The 22,891-nt window shown below is 41.7% G+C and overlaps 1 protein-coding gene and 1 pseudogene across 6 annotated transcripts in view; both read left to right on the top strand.

The window, feature by feature from the left end:
• The window catches only part of EPB41L5 (erythrocyte membrane protein band 4.1 like 5), a 149,897-nt gene extending 127,263 nt beyond the window's left edge, over positions 1-22,634 (top strand). For 2 of the 6 annotated variants that reach the window (XM_040474821.1, XM_040474817.1), the window contains exons 23-25: positions 4,460-4,501; positions 4,871-5,001; positions 22,523-22,634. In XM_040474821.1, the coding sequence (XP_040330755.1) occupies positions 4,460-4,501; positions 4,871-5,001; positions 22,523-22,619 (270 nt within the window). In that variant the 3' untranslated portion in view covers positions 22,620-22,634. Of the gene's footprint in view, positions 1-4,459; positions 4,502-4,870; positions 5,002-5,333; positions 6,598-10,390; positions 15,063-22,522 lie in introns of those variants that run through there. The other 4 variants (XM_040474818.1, XM_040474819.1, XM_040474820.1 and 1 more) reach the window with 4 other exon arrangements.
• Positions 18,493-19,714, top strand: LOC121030427 (heat shock factor-binding protein 1-like; annotated as a pseudogene).
• Positions 22,635-22,891: the final 257 nt, after the last annotated feature.

The raw sequence follows: 22,891 nt of genomic DNA, 5'->3' as shown, positions 1-22,891 counted from the left end.
AATACATTCAATTCATAAGTTAATTTGAAGAAATTGCCAAATTTGTAATAATTTTTCTTCTTAGCTAAGAATACAATGTTTTTCTCATTCAAGACTTCCTGTATTAAAGTTTGTCATTATAGCCCCACCAATATAAGTTCTGTACTTTCTAATTTTTATTATTTTCAGGTATTCCTGTTTTTTTGTGAGATTTTATTTTCCCATTAATTTTAAACTGGCTTTAAGAAGGCTATTGTATTCTGAAAGAAAAATTCAACAAAACTTTTCCTCACTGAAAACAGTAAAACTGTAAAAATAAAACAGTAAAGCTATAAAAAAATTATAGATATTTAAATAAAGTATGCATTGGGGCGCCTGGGTGGCTCAGTCGGTTAAGCATCCCACTTCAGCTCAGGTCATAATATCACAGCACGTGAGTTCGAGCCCCATATCAGGCTCTGTGCTGACAGCTCAGAGCCTGGAGCCTGCTTTGGATTCTGTGCTCTCCCTCTCTCTCTGCTCCCCACGCGCACTTGTGCGCTCACTCTCTCGCTCTCTCTCTCTCTCTCTCTCTCTAAAATAAATAAAAACATTTTAAAAAATTAAATAAAGTGCATTTTATTGAGGGAAGGGTTTTTATTATATTTTTATGTTTACCTCATTTATAGTTAGCATTCTCAAGGAGTGTGCAAATTATAATCATAAAGTTCTGTCTTCCCTGAGAGGAACAAAGGCAGAAAGAATCTAAAATTTATAGCAGAAATATCTATTACTAAGGCTAGGGAAAAAGTTCTGGAAAGCGCTAAGATTCCTATCAGTTTGGAAATTAGTAAATATGTAAAATAAATTTGTGACAAGATATCTCTAAGACCAATAGGATAGTATCCAATTTTTTTAAAGTCAGATGCCCAAATTATATCTCTCAGGCCACAGCAGACTATCTTCTTAGGTCCATGCAGGTGTTCTTTTGTTTGTCTTCTTTTGTTTTCCTTTGGCCTCCATTCCTGACTTCCATTCCCCTTTTCCTCCGAGGCACCCATTCTACTGTATTTGCTATGTGTCCTTCCAGGAACCTTTCATATATTTATTTAGATAAACGTCTGCTAAAAGCAGTATGGAGGTTCCTCAAAAAATTAAAAATAGAATCACCATATGATCCAGTAATTCCACTCCTGGGTATTTACCCAAAGAAAATGAAAACAGTAATTCAAAAAGATCTGTGCACCCATATGTTTATTGCAGCATTATTCATAATAGCCAAGATATAGAGGCAACCCAAATATCGACTGATATTACATGAATGGATAAAGAAGTTGTGGTATATACATACAATGGAATATTAGTAATAAAAAAAGAATGAAATCTTGCCATTTGCAACAACATGGATGGAGCTAGAGGGCATAATGTTAAGTGAAATAAGGGAGACAGAGACAAATACCATAGGATTTTATTCATGTGTGCAATTTAAGAAACCAAACAAATGAACAGAGGAAAAAGAGACAAATAATAAAACAGACTCTTAAATACAGAGAACAAACTGGTGGTCACCAGAGGGGAGTTAGGTAGGTGGATGGGTGACGTAGGTGCAGGGGATTAAGAGTACACTTACCTTGATGAGCTCTGAGAAATGTATAGAATTGTTGAATCATTATATTGTACACCTGCAACTAATATAACTTCAAAAAACAGCTTCACATTTCTTTGAAGGCACTGTGGGAGAATGTGGGATAAATACCCACAAGTAGTATTGCTGAATTGCATGCACATATGAATACTGGATATTGCTCTCTGCCCCCAGAATGGCTCCCACAGTTACATTCCTACCAGTTTTTCCTTACACTGCGTTTTATCTGATTGTCTAATATGTTCCATCTTTATGGGTTTGTCTCATTGTTACAGTTCACATGAGTTAAATGGTATATTTCCTCCATTGTTTTATTGCTGATTTAAGTTTCCCCTGTGAGTGAGTCACCTATTCATTTCTTTTACCCATTTTTCTATCAGGTTTCCTGTCTTTTTCCTGATGATTTCAGGAATTTCTTGTATAGTCAGTCTAGTTGTTAATCATATGTCAGTCTTAGATATTAAAAATATTTTCTCATAATCTGTGTGTTAACACATCTGAGGCATTTTTATCACTGTGTCATTTTAGCAGGTAGCGAGGAGATTGAGGCAAGCTATGTCTATCACTGTGGAGATGGATGAGTAAAATAGGTGTATAGCCTTGACTGAACAGAAACCTTTTATTCTGATGCCATTCGTTCTTCATTTTTTCTCATTGTTTGGGGTGTAGGGTTTGAAAAAAATCCTTCCGCATCTGCCACCCCATCCCCTGAGATCAAAGGTGTTCTTTTCTGTTAGCTTTAATTTTATTTTACCTTTCACACTGAGATTTTAATCCGTTAGAATAGTTTGAAGTTTTGGGGGAGGAGGTCAGTTGTGGTTTCGATATGACCCAAATTTGCATTCATCCATATAAAGATCCAATTTTCCCAATATTATCTACTAAATAATCCATCCTTTCCCAGTTGGTGTGTTTCTGATCCAGTGGGCTCTGTCTTTCTGCTCTACCACCGTTGTGTTTATTACTCTGGCTTTGTGCTGATATCACATGTATTCTTATAAATTTCAGCATCAGTATGGCAGATTTTCCCCAAAATTCTCCTGGCATTTTAATGCAGTTTATATTAAATTTATAGATTATTTTGGAAAAAAAAAAAACCTGGTACTTTTGTAAAATCTTTTCATTTTCAGGAACACGATACTTGTGTTTTCTCTCATCTTTATTTGAGTCTGTAAGTGTTCTCTATAAGTCTTCTTAAGTTGCAGGTTAAGTCCTATAGACTTTATAGTTTTGTTACAATTTTGTTGATACCTTGAATGGTATTTAATTTTTTACAGTTGAATTTATAAGTTAATTTTGTGTCTAACAGATTTGCCGAATTCATTCATTAGTCAATCTGCTGATTCTCTTTAATATTCTGTCAGTTTCTAGAGTGTGTTTCATACCTGTATCAATTAGTGATTAATTCACTTCTCATCTATTGCTAAATCTGTCAGTTGTTGGTGTATTTTGAAGATATGCTGTGAGATGGACGTATATTAACAGTAATTAAACTTTCTCAAACTCCTTTGAGCACTTTACAGTGTCCTTCTTTGCCCCTTTTTTTTCTCTTAATTTCCTTTGTGACTGATACAAAATTAACACCCTAGCTTTCTTTTTAAGTTTATATTGCTTAGTGTATAACCTCCTGTGCTTTTATTTTTAGCCTTTTTGTATCTGTTGGTTTTAAGTGAACCTTTGTGAACAACAGTTTGCTGCATCTTGTTTTTTTGTTGTTGTTGTTTATTTATTTTGAGAGAGAGACAGAGAGAGAAACAGAGCATGGACAGAGAGGAGCAGAGAGAGAGGGGGAGACATGAGAAGCAGGCTCTAGGCTCTGAGCTGTCAGCACAGAGCTCGAACCCATGAACCGTAAGATCATGACCTGAGCTGAAGTCAGACACTTAACTGACTGAGCCACCTAGGTGCCCTTTTATCTTGTTTTTTAAGTCTTATTTGAATGGAGTTTATATAGATATATAAATTTATATATTGTATACATATTATATACATAGATACATTTATATGTTATATAAATGGAGTTTAATCCATTTATATTTACTGTGATTATGGTTACTATAGGATGTGTTTCTGCCAAACCATTTTTTGGTTTACCTTTACCATGTAGTCTTTCTCTTTCTCTGTCCTTTTTATTTCCTGTGATAAAAGTACATTTACTTTATATTGATGGGAAAGTCTTACGTTGTATTTTTGTTCTTCTGGTGGTCACCTAACTTATTAATAAGACCTGGACTTATGTTAGTTTTTTCCTATCAGGATCTAAGGCCACCAGTCTAGGGACTAGTCTGATTTTGTATAAAATAGGAAGAGTTCATGAAATTATAATTCTACACATGGAAGTAAGATCTAGAAAATTAAACATTAAAAAGAATGTAACAAAGACCCTGAGTCAGGAGCAGTATGAATGTTTGTGTGTGCATGATAATCAGGGAATGACCTGTACATAAACAGATTTGTTTTTCTGTGTACGTCTTTTGTGCTATTAATTTGGATTAGTCGCAATCCCCTGTTCAGGATGCTACCAAGAAGGCTATGATTGTTTGCAATGAACTGAAATGTCAGAAAATAAAATGCTAAACTGGATGCCAGGGTTGGGGAGCGAGGGAAGCCCATTAATAAGGAACTGAAAGTAGAAACAGCATTCTTGGAGTAGAACATTTTTAAATTAAAGAGATTCCCTCTTAAGTGGTGCGTATGGCATCTGTGTCATAGAAAAGGATCTTGGATTCAAAGTGCTTGTCAGCTTAGGGGGAACCATTAAGAACTGTGCATTTCATAGTAGAAGAAAGCATTATGAGAATGATTATGAAAATCAGACTTCCCTAAAAGTAAACACACATATAACATTTATTTTAGGTATCTTCAACATCCATGATCACACCACGGTGGATTGTGCCGGTAAGTGAATGACATTGGCGGTTTTTCTTTTGGTTGCCCTGTCAGAGTAAAGCTAAAGCCTGAGGAAAACCAGGTTCTTGCTTTTCCCTAAAAATGTGGGGGCATTCCCAGAGTTCTGTTAACTGGACTTAATGGCTTCAAACTAGTGATTTAATTTTTCTATTTGTAAATGCTCATTAAGGATGCTGACAAAAACAGAAATAAAAATCTGAGGTGAAAGATGGTAAAAAAACAAACCCAAACAGCCATGACCATCAGGATGCTCTTACTTATGACCATAATCATTAGAGAAGATGACTCGGAGCTGAAGGGCCGGCCCCCCGGGTGGGCATTGTCAGCCCTGCTTACATGCCTTGTCTTCTCCCTCAGCAGAGCCGTGTTCTTTCTGATGGACTGGCAGGAAGCGTGCCGTCCTTGGCGGGGAAGGAGGGACATGGTAATAGAGAAGCAGCCTCGCTGATTTCTGCCCCGGCACCATTCTTGGTGGATGCTGTGACCAGGTGAGGAAATTATTTCTCCATTGCAATTCTTAGGCATCTGTTAGGAAGAAATCGTAAAATTAATATATTTATAGCAGTAATGTCAGTTCTTCTTTAATTCAACTTAATTGAAACTGGGTAAATTTTTTCTGTTTGTTATTTAGAATAGTGTTTCTTTCTATTTTCTTGTCAGTTAGTCTTCTACAAAATTATGAAATAGGCCTTATTATTACTAGGTTTTTTTAATGAAATCTTCATAAATGTTAATAGGCTTATCTTGAAGAATTTGTATTTGTTTTAAAATTCATTTATATCTTTTCCTTTCATGCTTTAACTGTTATGTTGTCCATCAGTAAGGTGAAGAGTCATAGATAAGAGGGAGATAGGAGATTCCCAAGGTGAGGCTCTGGCACACCTTGTACTGACACCTGTTACAAGCTTATTTCAGCATATCGCATGCCACAAACAGAAGCTGGACTCAAAAGACCTTTCGCTTGGCATGTAGTTCTTCAGCTTTTCGTTGTCAGGACCAAAACTGTGCCTCTTTTGCAAAAGATGTACAATTGCTTTCATTCTCACCTCGGACTTTTTTCTGATTATGTCTGTTTCTCATATCTTCTTTGGATGCCGAGAGTCTAAGTCAGTTGAAGTAGATGCTTTCTGAACTAGAGAAAAGTTTCCTAATTAAGTGAAAAAAATTATTAGAGCTGATTAGCTTGAGAGAAATTGATAGTTTCATTTTAAGTCGTTTTCTTATCTCCACAGTCTTTAATATAATCACTCAGTCAGCAAACACTTACTGAATGTCTGTTATGTACCAGGCCTTGATTTTATCTGGTTTGGCAGCACTGAAGACAGCAATGAATAAGACAGACATGGGACTTGCCTTGGGGAACTCACGTATAGTTGTCAAATAGCACCTTATACAATCTTAATAGGTTATTTTTCTAACCATTTATATGCCTAATAATTGCCACTGTAAAAATAGAGATTACATGTAGAGGACCAGGTGATAATGCTTTGTAATTGAGTTTACACAATAAAATATGCGTTCTTAAGGACTTGTAAATTAAAAATTACAGATGAAAGAAGATTGTCTGCTCTCCTTCCCAAAACAAAGTAGTCATAGAAGAATTAAAGAGATCAAAGATGACAGTAGTGCACCTGAAACTAATATAATGTTAATATGCCAATTAGACCTCAAAAAAAAAAAAAAAAAGAGAAATCAGTGGAACAGAATAGAGTCTAGAAACAAACCCACACAGACATAGTTACCTCATTTGTGAAAAAGGGGTGGTGCAGTGCTATGTAGTGCCACTGACAGACTGGATGATCTGTCAGTAAATCAGCTGGACAAATTAAACATCCGTGAGGGAAAAAATTAATCTTGACCCAACCTCAGACCATACACAAAAATCCATTCTAGATGGATTTCAGATCTAAATGTGAAAAATCAAATAATAATAAAGCTTTTAGAAGAAAACATAAGCAAACATCTTAGAACTCAGAAAAGATTTTTTAAACAGGTCACAAAAATCTTTAATCATACAGGAAAAAAATGATAACTTGGGTTATATCAAGAACTTCTGTTTGCCAAAAGAAGTAACTGGAAGATCTCAAAAAGGGAAGCCACAGAGTGAGAGAAAATATTTGCACTTCCTTCCACCTTTGCATTTATCTCTATCCCTCTGTCTTTGACAAAGGACTCCTATCTAGAATATATAAAGAGCTATTGTAAATCAATAAGAAAAAAATAGCTAAATAGAAAAATTGGCAAGACTTGAATAGGGCAGTTTACAAGAGGATATCCAGATGGCCAATAAACATACAAGACAGTGTGCGACCTGACTAGTCACTGAGGAATACAAATTCAGTTTTCTTCTTGTTTTTTTTTAATCTGCATGCTGGTTACAAAGGTATGTTCAATTTGCAAAAAGTCATCAAGCTGTAAACTCATGCTATGTGCACTTCAAGATATATGTGTGATAATTAGTAATTTTTTTTTTTTTTTTTTAATGATGACTGGTCACATCTCTACAGATTCAGATTTACTTTGGGTGCTGTGTGTAAAATTTTACTTAAAATTTTTTTTTTTCAACGTTTATTTATTTTTGGGACAGAGAGAGACAGAGCATGAACGGGGGAGGGGCAGAGAGGGAGACACAGAATCGGAAACAGGCTCCAGGCTCCGAGCCATCAGCCCAGAGCCTGACGCGGGGCTCGAACTCCCAGACCGCGAGATTGTGACCTGGCTGAAGTCGGACGCTCAACCGACTGCGCCACCCAGGCGCCCCTAAAATTTTACTTTAAAGGCATAAGACCACAAGATCAAAGAATAGAGGAGAAGACAACAGCAGTTGAAAGATTTCAGGTTGTGGAAGCAGAGAAATAATAGTAACCAACTTCACAGAGAAGGGAAAAATGAAATCTAGGCCTAAAAAGAGGAGGGGGTGGAAACTGAGAAAATAAAAAAGCCAGCCAATTTCCACTGCAGAACCCTGAAAGAGCTCAGGAATTGGAGGTACCAGGTATTTGTGAAGATGGGGCAGAAGGTAGGGCTGAGAATCTGAGGACTGGTTGAAAAGATTTATAGCATAGACGCCCCCCAACCTCACTGCACCCATGCCAGCATGATTTCTGCAGGTTTTTTTGTGGAAGAGCTGGGCCAGAGGGGCTCCAGATGTGAAGAGTTTCTGTTTAGAGTAAGGCTCTGAGCTGAAGCAGAGGTAACTCAAAGTCCGTACACTGAAGGGTGAGACAGCCAACCTTCCTTCTTTCTCAGCTTCCAGAATGTTGTTGGCCAAGTAAAATGTCTTCAGCTGAGAAATAAGAGGATTATTCTCTAGAGAAACTGACCAATAAAGACAAAAGGCTCCCAGAGACTAACTTTTGTGGCTGCCCCGATGAGATTGCCAGGAAACCTGCCCGGTGACTCTACTGCAAGCCCATTAGTGTAGGGAGTGTGCTTATGTGTATAGTTTCCAAATGGCATTCCAGTGCTTCACTTTTAAATAGGAATGGGTGCTTCCTTCATAAGTGCGAAGAGGGCCAAAAATTATCAGATGTCTGAGGGAAAATTAATTAGAACAGGTAAACTGAAAAAGAAACGGGGGAAAGAAAGGAATGTGAACATCAAAAACTTCACAATAGTTTCTTGAGAGAGGAGATGCTACATCCGTGCAATAGTAACAGGAAATGAAAAAAAAATGCAGTATTCTTAGAAATTATTAACCATGTTAAAAATAAAATCTAAGGAAGGCGTGGAAGATACATTGAGGAACTCTCCCAAAAAGTAGAACAAAAAGATGAAAATTGGGACAGAAGAGAAAATTGGAGGATTGGTACAAGGAGTCCAGTATATGAATCATTGGAGATCCGAAAAGAACAGAGTAATTGTAAAAGAAATGGAGATTTCTCAGAACCAAAGTACTTGAGTTTTTAGATTCAGCGGACCTGAGTACCCAGCACAGGGAATGAAAATAGACAACACCAAGGACTCCTATTCAGAATATCTGAGTTAAGAGAGGATGTAAGTCTTCAGAGAGGGAGGAAAAAGTACATGAAAGGATTGGCAATCAGAATGACAGCAGACTTTGCTGAAAGTAAGAAGATAATAGAGCAATGCCTTCAGATTTCAGGAGGAAAATTATTTTTCACCTAGATTAAAAAAATTTTTTTGTTTATTTTTGAGAGAGAGAGAGAGAGAATGCAAGCAGGGGAGGGGCAGAGAGAGAGGGAGACACAGAACCTGAAGCAGGCTCCAGGCTCTGAGCTGTCAGCACAGAGCCTGATGGGGCGCTTGAACTCCTGGACCATGAGATCATGACCTGAGCTGAAGTCAGACACTTAACCAAGTGGCACCCAGGCACTCCATACCTAGGTTTTTATATCCAGACTATCAATGAAATGTGAGATTAGAATGAGCATAGAGTTTCTCTAAAATATGTACTTCCCAAGTGGGCTTACTCACTGGAGATGTGTTCCATCAAAATAAGATGATTATCCAAGAAGACATGGGACCCAGGAAACCGGTGCAGGAATTGACCAGCAGGAAGGTGGAGGGAAGTTCCAAGGCAACAGCTGCCCTGCAGGTCTAGAAGTGATTCTGTACAGATTTGAAGAGGGGGGTATAGAGTTCCAGGAAGGATATTACTAAGAAAAAATACAAACAAATGGCCTTACCCTAGTGTTTAAACAATTACATGACCTGTCTGAACATACTGTGAAGAGATCCGTGGTTCTATCTGCAAGCTTAGGGACAAATTAGAAATAAGTACAGAAAACTGAGCAGACAGTCACAACAAAAAAGGAAGCAGTTCTTTGGTCCAGAAACAACAAATTGTATAAGAAAAAAACATAATATACGTCTGTCAATTGTGGAAATATTCCACATTGTGGAAATGATTACAACACTGAATATCTATGTGATCAAAATTGTTCCCACAACTGTTGAAAAGATAGGAAGGGAGGATTGGGTAGCTGGTGAATGGGCTATAAGAATGGTAAGCCCTGCCAGTCCATGACAGGAAGTCATTGTAGAAAGAGGCCACTTAGACTCTTGCTAGTTGTGCATCACAGTCACCTGGAGGACTTATTAAAACACAGCTTACTGGCCCCAGCCTCAGAGTCTGTGATTTGTATGTCTCGGTGGTGCCTAAGAATCTGCATTTATAATAAATTCCAGGGACTACACCTTGAGACCCGGAGACACAGAAAAGTGAAGGAAAATACTGAAATAAAAGAAAACTGTTGAAAGTGTTTGTCTCTGTGTAGTAGAAATGAGGGAGGTGGCACATGATGGCTGTTTCGTCTATAAAGTTTGTTAGTAGTTTCACCACGTTAAACTGTGTTCTCTGTACTGTATATTTTGAGGTTTTCATGAAACCAAATAGATGACGTTACATCCTTGCATCTGTGTACATGCTCTTCAGCTGTGGCAGAGACTGTTGGGCACTCATGCAGAGCCCACAGCCTTTTCTTTTTCACATAACTCTGATTACCTGCCGTGGGAACTGAGCCACAGCCATCTGGGACTATCTGTGTAAAGCACAGAATCGTGTGCCCACTTACCTTGGTAGTTTTTGAGCGGGTTGCTGTCATGCTCTGCATAGTATTGTTCTTGCTATTCATGATAACCCTGACTCATTAACAAATGAGTAAGTGTTTGGTACCTTTTATTCAAGGAAGTAGGGGAAATTGATACCTATAGATTTCATTTCAAGATGAAATAAGCATCAATTATCTAGAAAATTCCCTTCTGTAAATGTCTCATTGCTAAATTTGGTGCTGCAGCATAGTCACTTTAGGTTTTTCACTGTCAATCTGTTCCATGTAGCACTGGTGGAGAAATCCATGTTGTTCCCACCCCAGTGGTTTTACTGAATAATGAGTAACCCATTCTTCCTTTCAGCTCTGTTCCAACGTTGGCCGAAGAAGCCATCTTGAAACAGAAGTGTTTACTGACTACTGAGCTCTGAGGGTTTGGCTCCTTCTCACTTATAACTGGAATGCCCAGCACTCTGCAGCTGTCCGTCCTGGAATCAATTTCCGCTGGAATGTGTTGGGTTCAGGAGCTTGTCCTTACTTGTGAGTTAAAAAAGCTCACCTAGATTAGACTTCAACTCAATGAAAAACATTTTCCGTCCAACTGGAAGGGCTTAATTACACTACGTATTTGATCAAATGAGGGTATCTACCTATAATTGTATGGAAGTTGTCAATTCTTGGAACGAGAATTACTTTCTCTGTGGTTTCCTTCAAACTCTTGGCTCCATCTAGTGGGTGTAATTGTTCATAACCCCTCCATAACCAGAGGTCTCTGGTAGTCAGTAATAGCCTTTTGAATGCTACTTCTCTCCCTAGTATCAGGATAAGTGTCCTTGATCTGAATGCCTGTTAGAGAAGTTGCCCTTATCCATTGAATACCTAGAAATCAGGAATTTAGGAAATTAATGAGGGCATTATGTAGGTAGATTAAGGCCTAGCTTGTTTACAGTTATTACAGTACTAAAAAGAAGTTTAGAATACAGAAGGTTTCCAGATGTCTCCCATACTTTTAACATCTTACTGGACTGGCTATCTTAATACTCCCAAGTTTACATTAAGGTTAAGATAAACTGTGTGTATTTTGCGTCATATTTTTTTTTTTCCAGCCCTGCTTCCCTATAGGAAACACTCACATGCACCACACACATAGACTGTAACTTTTCAGCCTGGACGGAGATAGCAGTCACTTCCCCACACTTCTACCAGTTTGGACATAGACTTCGTTTCCTTTTAATATGGGCTAAATAAACTTAGAACTCATCAACTAAAGACAATGAAACAAAACAAAAATACCAGGACAGAAATGGGGAATCAGGGAGTAGGGGGATTTTGTTTCTTGAACACCTACCATGTCTGAAACTACTGTGCATACTGGAAGAACTCCTATCTCACCTTATGTTAGGAATTTTGTGTTAATTTTAAAAAGTTTCTAGAAGTTCCTCGTCACTCTTGGTACACAAAAAAATTCTGGATATTAAAGTAGTACATGCTCATACAGAAAATAACGAAGATGCAAAAATAACCACTTGCAATTCCAGCATCCAGAAAAACACTATTATTTTGGCTTTAAAACTTAAGAATTCCCAGTTGCTATTGGGAATGAGGATAGTGTGGAAACCATCTTGGTATAGTTGTTAATCCCTGTGATCAAGGAGTGATATCAAACTGTACCTCCTGGAATTTGATGTTTAGTTTTCTGCCCTGTATTATGTATATACTTGAGTGTTAATTTATGTTGCTCAGCATAAAAGAACATCCAGTTTTGTGACCTTTAAAACTCTGTGGTTTGGGCTGTCCTGGGTTCCCTGTAGCACAGTCATGTGCTCAGGCAAACATGTGCTACTGTCTGATTGGAAAGATCAGGAATTTTAATCTTGTGCTGTTTGCCAGGGAGCTGTAGAGTTTGGAAACCACTTTTGCACGGAACAACTTTGGTGAAGGAAAGAAAGTTGGCGCTTCTTGCTGGCTTCCTCCTCTTAGCCATTGTGCTAAGCTTGTGAATTTCGTTGGTGGAGCTCTTGCCAATTCTTAATTGTTAAACACATTTTCTCGCAGCTGTAAGTGACAGCTAGAACCAGGGGCCTAGCCGGGGACATGCTGGACTGGCCATCAGATTTCTAGTGTGCTGACAGTGCTAGAAGTACTGAAAGGTTCAAGTTGTGCCTGTAACCGCGGTACAGAACAGCTAAGGCATTACTAGCTTGGAAGGCCTCAACTTCCCAGCCAGTTTAGGAGCGAGCACCAGCCTCATTTTAAACTGTTTAAAATTGAGGAATAAGTTGTTAAAAATAGTCTATAACCTCTGTGTCTTCAGGTACCTGTATTCTTGCTGGTTAGAATATTGATAAAGACTTCCTTAAACTATACTTAAACCTCAAGCTAAATTTTGTCTTCTGTCCTGGCATGAAGTGGTAAACATGGAAATTTATACTTTCATGATGAATTAGCCCTGACAGTGTAGGTGCCTGTCAAGTAGAATAACTTCCCTGTCACGTCTGCTGCTGCTGCCTTCCCCAGAGTTGCTGTGACGGCGATCTCGTTCTGCTTATCTGAGAGTGGAGGGGAGAGAACTGCAGGGCTCAGGATATCTGTGAATGTGTCCGAGAGGGAAGGGGAAGGTCCGTCTCTGTGATGAGAGAGAAGCATATATGTGTGAGTCAGTGAAGAATATGAGCAGAGGAAGGGATTTGAGGTGATGCTGGATAAGAAGGCAGGCTGGTTACAGCTATGGTGGCACTGCCCGCCGGTGACCTTCAGGGCTCAGTCTTCCACTGCAAAAGATTAAAACCCACCTGCACATCTGAATCCTCGGATAAACTAACTGAAGCTCGGATCCTCAGGTGAGCTCAAAGAGCCCCAGTGGCTGTTCCCAATGACAGCTGGGTGGGCAGGAAGTTTTTCTCTATCTAGAATGAGGTTCCCATGCACCTTAGTAAATACAGCTGAAAAGAAATACTGGCAACGTTATAATTATGTGAACATGTTCGAAAAGAGAGCAAGAACAATAGCTGATTTGAGCGCTCCAGCTAGAAAGCTGTTAGTGTTCTTCCCTTGGAAAGTAGCTCGGAGGTGATTTAGAGCTGAGATAACAGACCCAGATTGGCAACAAATAACAGGAGGCTGTTAGCCACAGGCTCAGCTTCTCTGTGGTCACTTTCTTCCCAGAGTTTCCAGTTCCACCCTGGACTCCAGTAACTCATTAGGGTCAGCCATGAAGGCACTTGTGACTGGGAGCGGAGGGGCCGGCGCCGAGAGGGTGGCAGGCCTTCTTGTGTTGTCCTGAGGCGTCTTGAGGGGCTCCCCGAGACTGGGTTGCGGCCGCTGCTCCGTCTCCGGGCTTGCCGTGTATCCCGCCCCAGAGACACAGTACAGAGCCATGCAGCAGGTGCCTGCTGCCGGCCTTGGGGGAGCAGAAAGGACAGGAATCTCAAGTCAGGCCATGTGGCAGTCCGGGCAGGGAAGGGAGAGGTGGTTTGGGGGCTTGAAATCAGATTGTAGGCTTCAGCTTTCTGCCCTCAACTCTTCTTCGGAACTTGTAAAGTGATAAATGAGACCCTGTTTCTCCCTGCTGTCACAGTAGCACTCTTGGAGACACTGGAAGGGGGCACCGTTCTCCCGCGCCTGCCCTTCTAGAAGCACTGCTGAGTAAAGGAATGAGCAGATTCCTTTGAGCTTGATAAATTCAGACATTCCCTGAGCAGCTTTCTTAAGATGTTTATATTGTTTTAGGAAAAATTCTACTTAAAAATATTTCTTATAGCCTGCTGTCTGTTTTCACCTTTATCTGCTTTTGCATAATCACGGAAGTTCTGTGGACAATCAAGGATGAAAGCCCTGGGTTGTCCCTTGTGTCTTGACTGCTTCTTCTCTCATGCTTCCCAATTTTGGCTAAAACCGGCACCTCTGTCTTCTCTTACATAAGCCCTAGAATGAAAGTTCAGGTGTTGTTTCAGAGACCATTTTAGAGCAGGATAATTTGACATTCTCTTACATAGAGAAAAATCTTCCATATTTTTCCATAAGTAAGGGTCCTGAGAAGCAAAGTTCTTGTCTCCTCATTTAGAGCAGGCATGAGCAAAGTTTTTCTGTAAAGAGCTGAGGTAATACTTTACTGCTCAGCAGTGCCGTTGTTGTACAAAAGCATCAAAACAGTAGGAAATGGCATCGGCTGGCTGTGTTCCAGGGAAGTTCATTTACAAAAACAGGTGCTACTTCCAACTTCAAGCTTCGTAGAGTGGCAGCATGGCTCCCTGGGAGTCAGGCAAGTGTTCAGGTAGGTTCTGCAGCATCGTCCGCCGCTGGGAGGCCCATGACGTTTCTGGATGTTGGCGTCCTCATTTGCATGGACAGGGTGGTCGTGGGTCTCCCAGCTCTGAGCGTCTTTGTGAGGCCTGCCCACTTTCTCATTAATCTTGCCTTCAGCCTTTTGGTTGCTTAGAAACCTGGAGTCTTCTGCAGTTGAAGAATGGACATTTCTGTATTATTTGTCCCTTTTTCCTCTCAAAAATTCAAACACTCTGGTTTTTGAATGATCAGACAAAAGTTGGAAGCTTTTCCTATCTATTAGCCTTCAGGATGAGGAGACTTGTTTGGATTATAGAAATTTGTCCTGAGCTTAAGTCTGCTGTGTGAACATGTGCCAGAGCTGGAATTATTTCCACTTTTAAGATGGGATACGTGAGTCTTTTTATCACATTGCTTGAGATAATAATTCAGTCACTTCCCAGGATTTCTTTTTATCAGGGAGGTGTTTTAGTACAGATCCCTTGCTCTTTTTATTTTCATAAATAAATTTTCTTACCTGGGTATGATAGACAGTTTAAAGGACCTCACTAACTATTTTGTGTTTACTTTTTATATATGTAAAGCTTTGCAGTAGCTTTTAAAGTGTAATTTATTTTTATATCAAGTGCACTATTCATTGTGTTCCACAGCTTTATATGACTTGTATTAGAAGCACTGCACTGAACTGAGTTGTTTGTATACTGACATGACAACCGTAGATGTGACCACAAATAAAGCTTTTGTGAAACATTTCTGTTTTTACGAGCTGCTCAGTTTTTTGGAAGTGTAATACCTACATGGTGCCCGTTTTCTCTCTGCAGCACGATTGTTAGAGCTGCTGTTAGTAGGAAAGCGAGGGAGCGAGTGGAAGCAGTGAACGGGAGGAGCTGCAGCACCGCTCTCTGTGTTCATTTTAGTACGAGCGCTCCAAATTTGGGAGCAGAGGCACTTTCAGAGTTGGAAAAATCTCATTGGTCCTTCCCAGCACATCCTGGAAGCCACAGTGGCCATTCCAGAAGCCACAGGGTACAGCAGAAACACAACTCTACTCAATACAGGAAACCTTAAATTATTTCAGAAGCCTGCGCCTCATTTCCGTTGTCTGGGACAGGGTGGTACCTTGTACGTGGAGCAGCGTCTTGTACAGGGCAGTAGGTGTCTTCTGTCACGCCACCCCAGGGAAGAACCTTGCTGCTGGACAGAGAGTCTGAGCGAGACTCCTGAGACCATTCTCTTCCCTGCTCCCCTCCTCTCCCTTCCGCCCAGAAGACAGACAGCAATTGGCCTTCGAAACCAAGGAGCTTCAATTAGGTTCTGATGAGATGTGCAGAGAGAGGCAGGAACCTGGGCTCCATCACCTGTGCTGGAAGCTCTCCTCAAAGAGATTTGGCAATAAGCGACCAAAGTCACTCTAATGTGGGCAGAGTGACTCCTTGGGAAGATCTGGAGAGTTCTCTGACCAATAAGAAGGTGAGACGATGGGTGCAAGTGCGGACTCCTTCTCTGGCAACGGCAGGGACGGTCTGCCTGCTGCCTGACCAGCAGAGGGTACCTCCTGGCACCTTGAGTTGGGGACGGCAGGACGCCTGGGAAGGCTGTGAGTCCCCAGAGGGAAGGGAATGGTTACTGGGCTACCAAGACAATCTATACACACACACACACACACACACACACACACACACACACACACATACATACATGTATATGTACATATACATGTATGTATGTATATATATTGGTTAAAATATGAAGGAAAAACAAAATTCAGGAGAGTAGACTGCAGCTGGATAATTGCTCTTTTAAGCCTTGGAGATATAGGGCTTGCACTTTTTTTTTTTTTTAATTTTTTTTTTTTAACATTTATTTATTTTTGAGACAGAGAGAGACAGAGGATGAATGGGGGGAGGGCCAGAGAGAGAGGGAGGCACAGAATCTGAAGCAGGCTCCAGGCTCTGAGCTGTCAGCACAGAGCCTGATGCGGGGCTCGAACTCACGGACCGTGAGATCGTGACCTGAGCGAAGTCGGACGCTCAACCGACTGAGCCACCCAGGCGCCCCAGGGCTTGCACTTTTAAAAGAAATTGTTATGTTTATACTCCAAAAACATGTATTCTAATGTTATTTCTGTTCTTAAAATATTACACATTAAAAAAAATGAACCCAGCATGCCACACAGAAAGGGCTTTTGTGGTCAGTACCAAGGAAAGATAGGAGGGGCATGAAGGGCACTCAGGTCAGTAAGGCCCAAGAAAACGAGCTCAGTGTTGGTTTGGGGGCAGTGTGGTGGCTTAAGGTGATTTGTCCCAGCAGATGTTCAACCCAACTTGCTTAGGTTCCAAGGTTCCATCATGGAGGAGAGACCCTCAGGGGTGCAGACAGACCCTGTCTCCACAGCAGGGTCGCCCATGCCCTCGTGGGCCCTGGCGGCCACTCCCTAGCTTCCCATAGTGCACCCTTCACGCCTCCAAGTGCATCATGCATAGGTCAGAGCTCGCTCATGCTCTCAAGTCAGGAAATTAGGATGTTGGAGGGGGAGTAGAATTGCTGGGTGACCTGGTCACAGTCTTCCATGGGTAGATCAGAAAAGAGATCCAGAGAGGGAAGGAACTGACCCTTGGTTGTAGGGTCAGGGGTAGGAATTCCCTGCTCTCCTCTCACCCACTTCCCTCAGCACTGCTACTCTTGGCTCCCCATGCCAGAGTTGCCACAGAGCACAGTGTCACCTTTTCTGTGGCACCTCTGAGGCCCTTCCTGCCTGGCTCCAGAATTCCCATGGGAGAAGCTTATCCATGTCAAACCTCCATGGCTCCAAGCAAAGTCTCCTCAGAAAAAAACCACAGCACAGACCTGGAATGACCCACATACCTCTGCCATCCTTCAGGGCTTCAGAGGTCCTGGAACAGCCCCTTCCTCTTCTCGGTACTTCTAGGTAGTAGCCCTACCTCGGAGTGATCACTCCATGTTCACCATGTGCTCCCCAGTCCCACTGGTCCTGTCCTTTCAAGAGCTCTGAATATCTTCTAGCTGGCAAACCAATAGGACAGGTGTTCACGGGAAAGTCCCACCAGACACTCAGGGCTCTCACATGGTTTGCCATTGTTTCTTATTTATTTTTTCTGTACAAAAATCTTTAACCTGTAAAAGAAAGAATCATAAACATTTTACGTTATTAGATCCTCAGATCTTACTCATAGCTGTATTTTGTGCATTTTTACCAGCCTCTCCCCATTTCTCCCTACACTAGCCCTCAGTAACCACTCTTAAACTCTCTATTCCTGAGTTTGCCTTAGATTCTACATATAAGTGATAGAATCCAATATGTGTCTTTTTCCATCTGCCTTATTTCACTTAGCATAACGCTCTCAAGTTCCATCCATGGTGTCACGAATGGTAGGATTTCCTTCTTTCTTGTGGCTGAATAGTAATATTCCACTGTATATATGACTCATTTTCTTTAGCCATTCATCCACTGATGGACATTTAGGTTGTTTCCATTCCTTGGCTATTGTGAATAATGCCACGGGTTCTTCTTAATCAGTTTTAGGTTAGGGACTCTTACACATCTGGACCTGTGGGTAGTTTTGCATACAATTCCACGTGCTCATCGATCCCTTAGGAATTCTCAGGTCAGAAGCTCCTGCTCAGGATGGGAGTATCTGGCCAGAGGAGGTATTGGGGGTGGAGAGGGACAGAGAGAAGGAGGGATTCTCCTGGGCAACTGATGGCTCCCCTCCCCGCTGTCTGCAGCACTGGCCAGCGGTACAAGCTCAACAGATGCTTGTGTAACGAAGGCCTGATGGCATACACAGTTCTCAGCCTAGGATAGTCAAGAACAGTACTTTAGGCCAACCGTTGAATTATAATAATATAAAAATATACCCTTTCAGAGCCCTGCCATCAGCCTTTCTGCCTTGTGCTTTGTAAATGGGAGTAAGACTAGTACCTGTGTCATGGTGTGGTGAAGGTTACATGAGTTAATACCAGAACCCATCGGGGCGCCTGGGTGGCTGAGTCGGTTGAGCATCCGACTTCAGCTTAGGTCATGATCTCACACTCCGTGAGTTCGAGCCCCGCGTCGGGTTCTGTGCTGACAGCTCGGAGCCTTGAGTCTGCTTTAGATTCTGTGTCTCCCTCTCTCTGCCCCTCCCCTGCTCATGCTCTGTCTCTCTTTGTCTCAAAAATAAATAAAAACATTAAAAAAATTAAAAAAAAAATACCAGAACCCATCTACGTGCTCATGGCCCTCAGGTCCCTATCTCCAACCCATATCTCTGCCTGAACCACCCCCCCCCCCCCACTCCTGGCTCCATGTGGAAGTTACTTGGGTACCTCAGACTCAGTGTATCATAAGCCACACTTAAAGTAGTTCTCCCAAAGCTCCCCACCCCCACATGTGCCCAAACTTCTGCTTCTCAGTGATCCTGGTCTCAGTGAGTTGTTGACTTGCCCTTGATTCCTTTGTCTGTCCTCCCATGTTCTATCAGTCCTCCCGCCCTGCTGAGTCTGTCTCTGAAATGCCTCCTCATTTTTGCAACTACACACCTTGACCAAGTCAGCATCTGGCTTGACTTGCATCAGGCAGTTGCCTTTGTCAGATGAATCCATTTTCCAACTGTAACCAGAAATGAGATCACGCTCCTCCTCAGCACTAAAACAGTAATGGCTTCCAATTGCCCGGAACACAGCATCCAAACTCCTTTGCTGGCTTCCACAGCATGGCCTCCAGCTGTGCTGCTAGCTTCCACTCCTTTGGGTGGCCTGTACTCACTCTCATGACTGGGCCTTCCCTCCTGCTGGGAACTCTGTGGCCCCGGGCCCCGTGCCCTGAGGCTTCTCATTGAGGGCCCAGGTTGCACATCGCTTCCTCCAGATGTCCAACCCCCCAACGTGTGCTCCAACATCAGCCCATCTCCACTGTCAGCACCTGTGTGAGTTACTTGTTAACTGCCTTCCTGATAATACAAGCTCCTCCCTTGCTGCATCTGGGGTACCTGGCGTGCTTCCGGGCATGCAGTTGGTGCTCAAATGTTTGTTGAATGAAAGCTGGGAACTGGGGAGATGGCCGAGACTGACCCCAAGACCATGCGAGATCTCACCTCAATGGTGCAGACGCACTCCTGCAACAGATGCAAGATACCTTTCAGACCATGTCCGACCAGGTCATTGGAAGAGTTGGTAACACGAGTAGTCACATTGACAACCTGGAGAAAAATGTTGCAGACCTCATGGCACAGGCTGGGGTGGAAGAACTGGAGGGTGAGAACAAAATACCTGCCACACCAAAGAGCTGAAGTTTGTTAACTTGCCCTGAAACCCGGAACACCATTTTTACAAGCCAAGAGAAGAACAAATGGCTTAAAAAAATTGTTTTAATGCTAATTTAGTTAGCGAGAGGGAGACAGAGGATCCAAAGTGGGCTCTGTGCTGACAGCAGTGAGCCCAACACGGGGCTGGAAGTAACAAACTGTGAGATTATGACCTGAGCCGAAACCAAGAGTTGGACGCTTAGCCAACTGAGCCACCCAAGTGCCCCCCAAATGACTTTTTGAAGCAACTACTATATATAGACAAGATTTCTATTATAATGTGTGCATTCTTCCTGTCACATACTCTTGTTAGTTTATAGAGTGATTCACACCCCCCTCCCGGTTTCTTGAACATGGTAACTTCACATCTTGGACCAAACACTAGAGCAGTTCCTGCATAAAACTCTCAAAATTTTTATTATATAAAAGTCCAATGAATGCTGAACTCATTAAGCACCTACTATGTTCCATGGGCTGCACTTGATCCTTAATTCAGGTTTTCCCATTTACTCCTTACAACTTCTGTGGTCTTACGAAGAACCAGAAGTCTGGCTTCCAGTGGGTGTTGGACCAGGACTTGAACCAGGTCTGGATGACTCTACGCCTGAATTCAGCATATCCCGAACCTCAGGCCTTCACACACAGGTCACCAATTGTCCCGGTTTGCCTGGGACAAGGGGGTTCCTGGGACATTGGACTTTCAGTGCTAAAACCAGGAAAGTCCCAGGCGCATCGGGACAACCTGTTGCTCACTGTATTAACAGACCACAATGTTGCCACATTTGTGTGTTACTTAGAAGTTCCTTTAACATCATTTTTACCCACCTGCTTTTACATGGGCTTATCCTAAAATGTAAATCACACTTGTGATGGAATGGTTATTTATAGTTTTGTTAATGTGCAGTAAAAGGAAAGCAGTCTATCTGCATATCACGTAAAGCTATCTCACAGAGCTCCAGGGATGAGCCTGGCCTGCTTTGTGAAACCTTATCCAACCCTGCACTTCCCCAGACCCAGGATCTGTCCTTCCTGCCTCTGAGCATCCCAGGAAGCACTGAACTTGTCTTCTTGGAACTCGGTCCAAGAGTATCAGTGCTCACTAGGGTGTGGAGGTTATCACCTTTGATACACAGCCTCCCCACGAGGGCTGTCTCCCTAAGACACCAGCGAATGAGTATCCTATTAGTGACATCTCGACGTGTGTGTGTGCGCGCGTGCTGCAGGGGTTGGTAAGCAGTGTGTCTAGGCCATAGCTGGTACACTTGTCCCAGTCAGGGTATGGACCCAGGTGTGCCGGCTTATCTCAGGCAGGGCCAGAACATAGGCCCAGCTCCTTAGGAAGACTTGGTTGATTTGGTCTTGGGACCCTCTGCTCCCTTATCAAGCTGAGGGCTGTGTCCTGAGTCCTTTGACCTCTGCCTTGACACTTCTGTCATTCAAGAGCTGCCTGCATCTAAATGGCTCTCCCCACCAGTTCCACAGGGGGGCGCTGCAGCACCACAGTCAAGAAATAGAACATTGGCAAACCTAGCCGATCTGCCCAGATCCCTTCCCAGCCCCCTCCCTAACCACAAAGGTAACACATCCCTTTAGGTACACATCCCTAAATAGCAGAGTTTAGATTTGCCTGCTTTTGAATTTCACATAAATAGAATCATACTGGATGTATTCTTCTGAACTTCTCCAACTTTGTGTTCATCAGTTCACTCAACGATTATTGATTGAGCATCTACTATGTGCTAGGGTCCCTATTAGATGTTCAGTACACAGCAAAGAGCATCTTCCACAACAATTCTGCCTGCACGGAAATTCCATGCCAACAGTGCCCTTCTCAGTGCTCCCCGAGGCCATGCTGACCCAGTGAGGCTGATAGTCCTGCCTCCAGATATTCTGGAGCTGCCTTCTTGGTTCTGCTCAGAGTTTTGGAACTCCTTCCTCCATTGCCCCAGATTAAGATACCACAAGAAAAGAAAATTACAGACCAATATCCCTGATGGATATAGATACAAAATCCTCATCAAAATACTAATAAACTGAATCCAACAGCATATTAAATGGTTATACACCATGGCCAGGTGGGTTTTATCCCAGAAATACAAGGTGGTTCAACACCAAAATACCAGTGTGATACAACACATTAATAGAATGAAAGAAAAAAAAAAGATCATCTCCATTAACACAAAGGCATTTGACAAAATCTAACGCCCTTGCATGATAAAAAACACTCATAAAACTGGAAGTTCAAGGGAATTGCCTCAATGTGATAAAGGCCATATAAGAAATAACCACGGCTAACACCAAATTCAATGGTAAAGCACTGAAAGATTTCCTCCTGACATCAGGAACAAGATAAGGATGCCCAGTTCACTACTGGTGTTCAATATGTACTAAAAGTCTTAGCCAGAGAAGTTAGATAAGAAAAAGAAAGGAAAGGCATCCAAGTTGAATCAGAAGAAATAAAACTATATATGCAGATGATATAATCCCATATATAGAAGATCCCAAACTGTCCACAAGAAAACTACCAGAGCTAGTAAGTGAATTCAGCAAAGTTGCAGGGTACAAGATCAACACACAAAAATTCACTGTGGTTCTATACACTTGCAAAAGCAATAAAAAAAAAAAAGATATTAACAAGACAATTCTGTTTACGATAGCACCTAAAAGAATAAAATAACTAGAGATATGTTTAACCAAGAATAAAAACTTCTACACTGAAAACTAAAAAAAAAAAAAAAAACAAACAAGAAAAAAACAACAGTTGAAAGATAAAGAAGACCTAACCAAGTGGAAAGATGTGTTCATGGGTCGGGAGACAATATTGTTAAAATGTCAAAACCACCCCAAAAGATCTACAAATTCAATGCAATCCCCAACATTCCAACAGCTTTTTTTTTTTTTTGCAGAAATGGAAAAGCCTATGAAATTCATAAGGAATTTCAAGGGACCTTGAGTAGCCAAAACAGTCTTGAAAAAGGACAAAGTCATAGGATTCACATTTAATGACTTTAAAACTTACTACAGGGCATGTGGGTGGCTCAGTTGGTTAAGTGTCCTACTCTTGATTTTGGCTCAGGTCATGATCTCACGGTTTGTGAATTCGAAGCCTGCTGTGAGCGTGGAGCCTGTTTGGAATTCTCTCTCCCTCCCTCTTTGTCTCTGCCCCTCCACCAAGTTTTCTCTCTAAATAAAAAAAAAAATTAAAAAAAAAAAAAACAGAAAACAAAAACAAAAACAAAAAAACTACCTACAAGGCCACAGTAATCATAGTATGG

This window comes from Herpailurus yagouaroundi, unplaced genomic scaffold (assembly GCF_014898765.1).
Source record: "Herpailurus yagouaroundi ecotype Mexico unplaced genomic scaffold, PumYag 140, whole genome shotgun sequence".
NCBI classification, from domain to species: domain Eukaryota; kingdom Metazoa; phylum Chordata; class Mammalia; order Carnivora; family Felidae; genus Herpailurus; species Herpailurus yagouaroundi.
The sequence above is the reverse complement of the archived record's forward strand: the minus strand, read 5'-3'. Positions and strand labels throughout refer to the sequence as shown.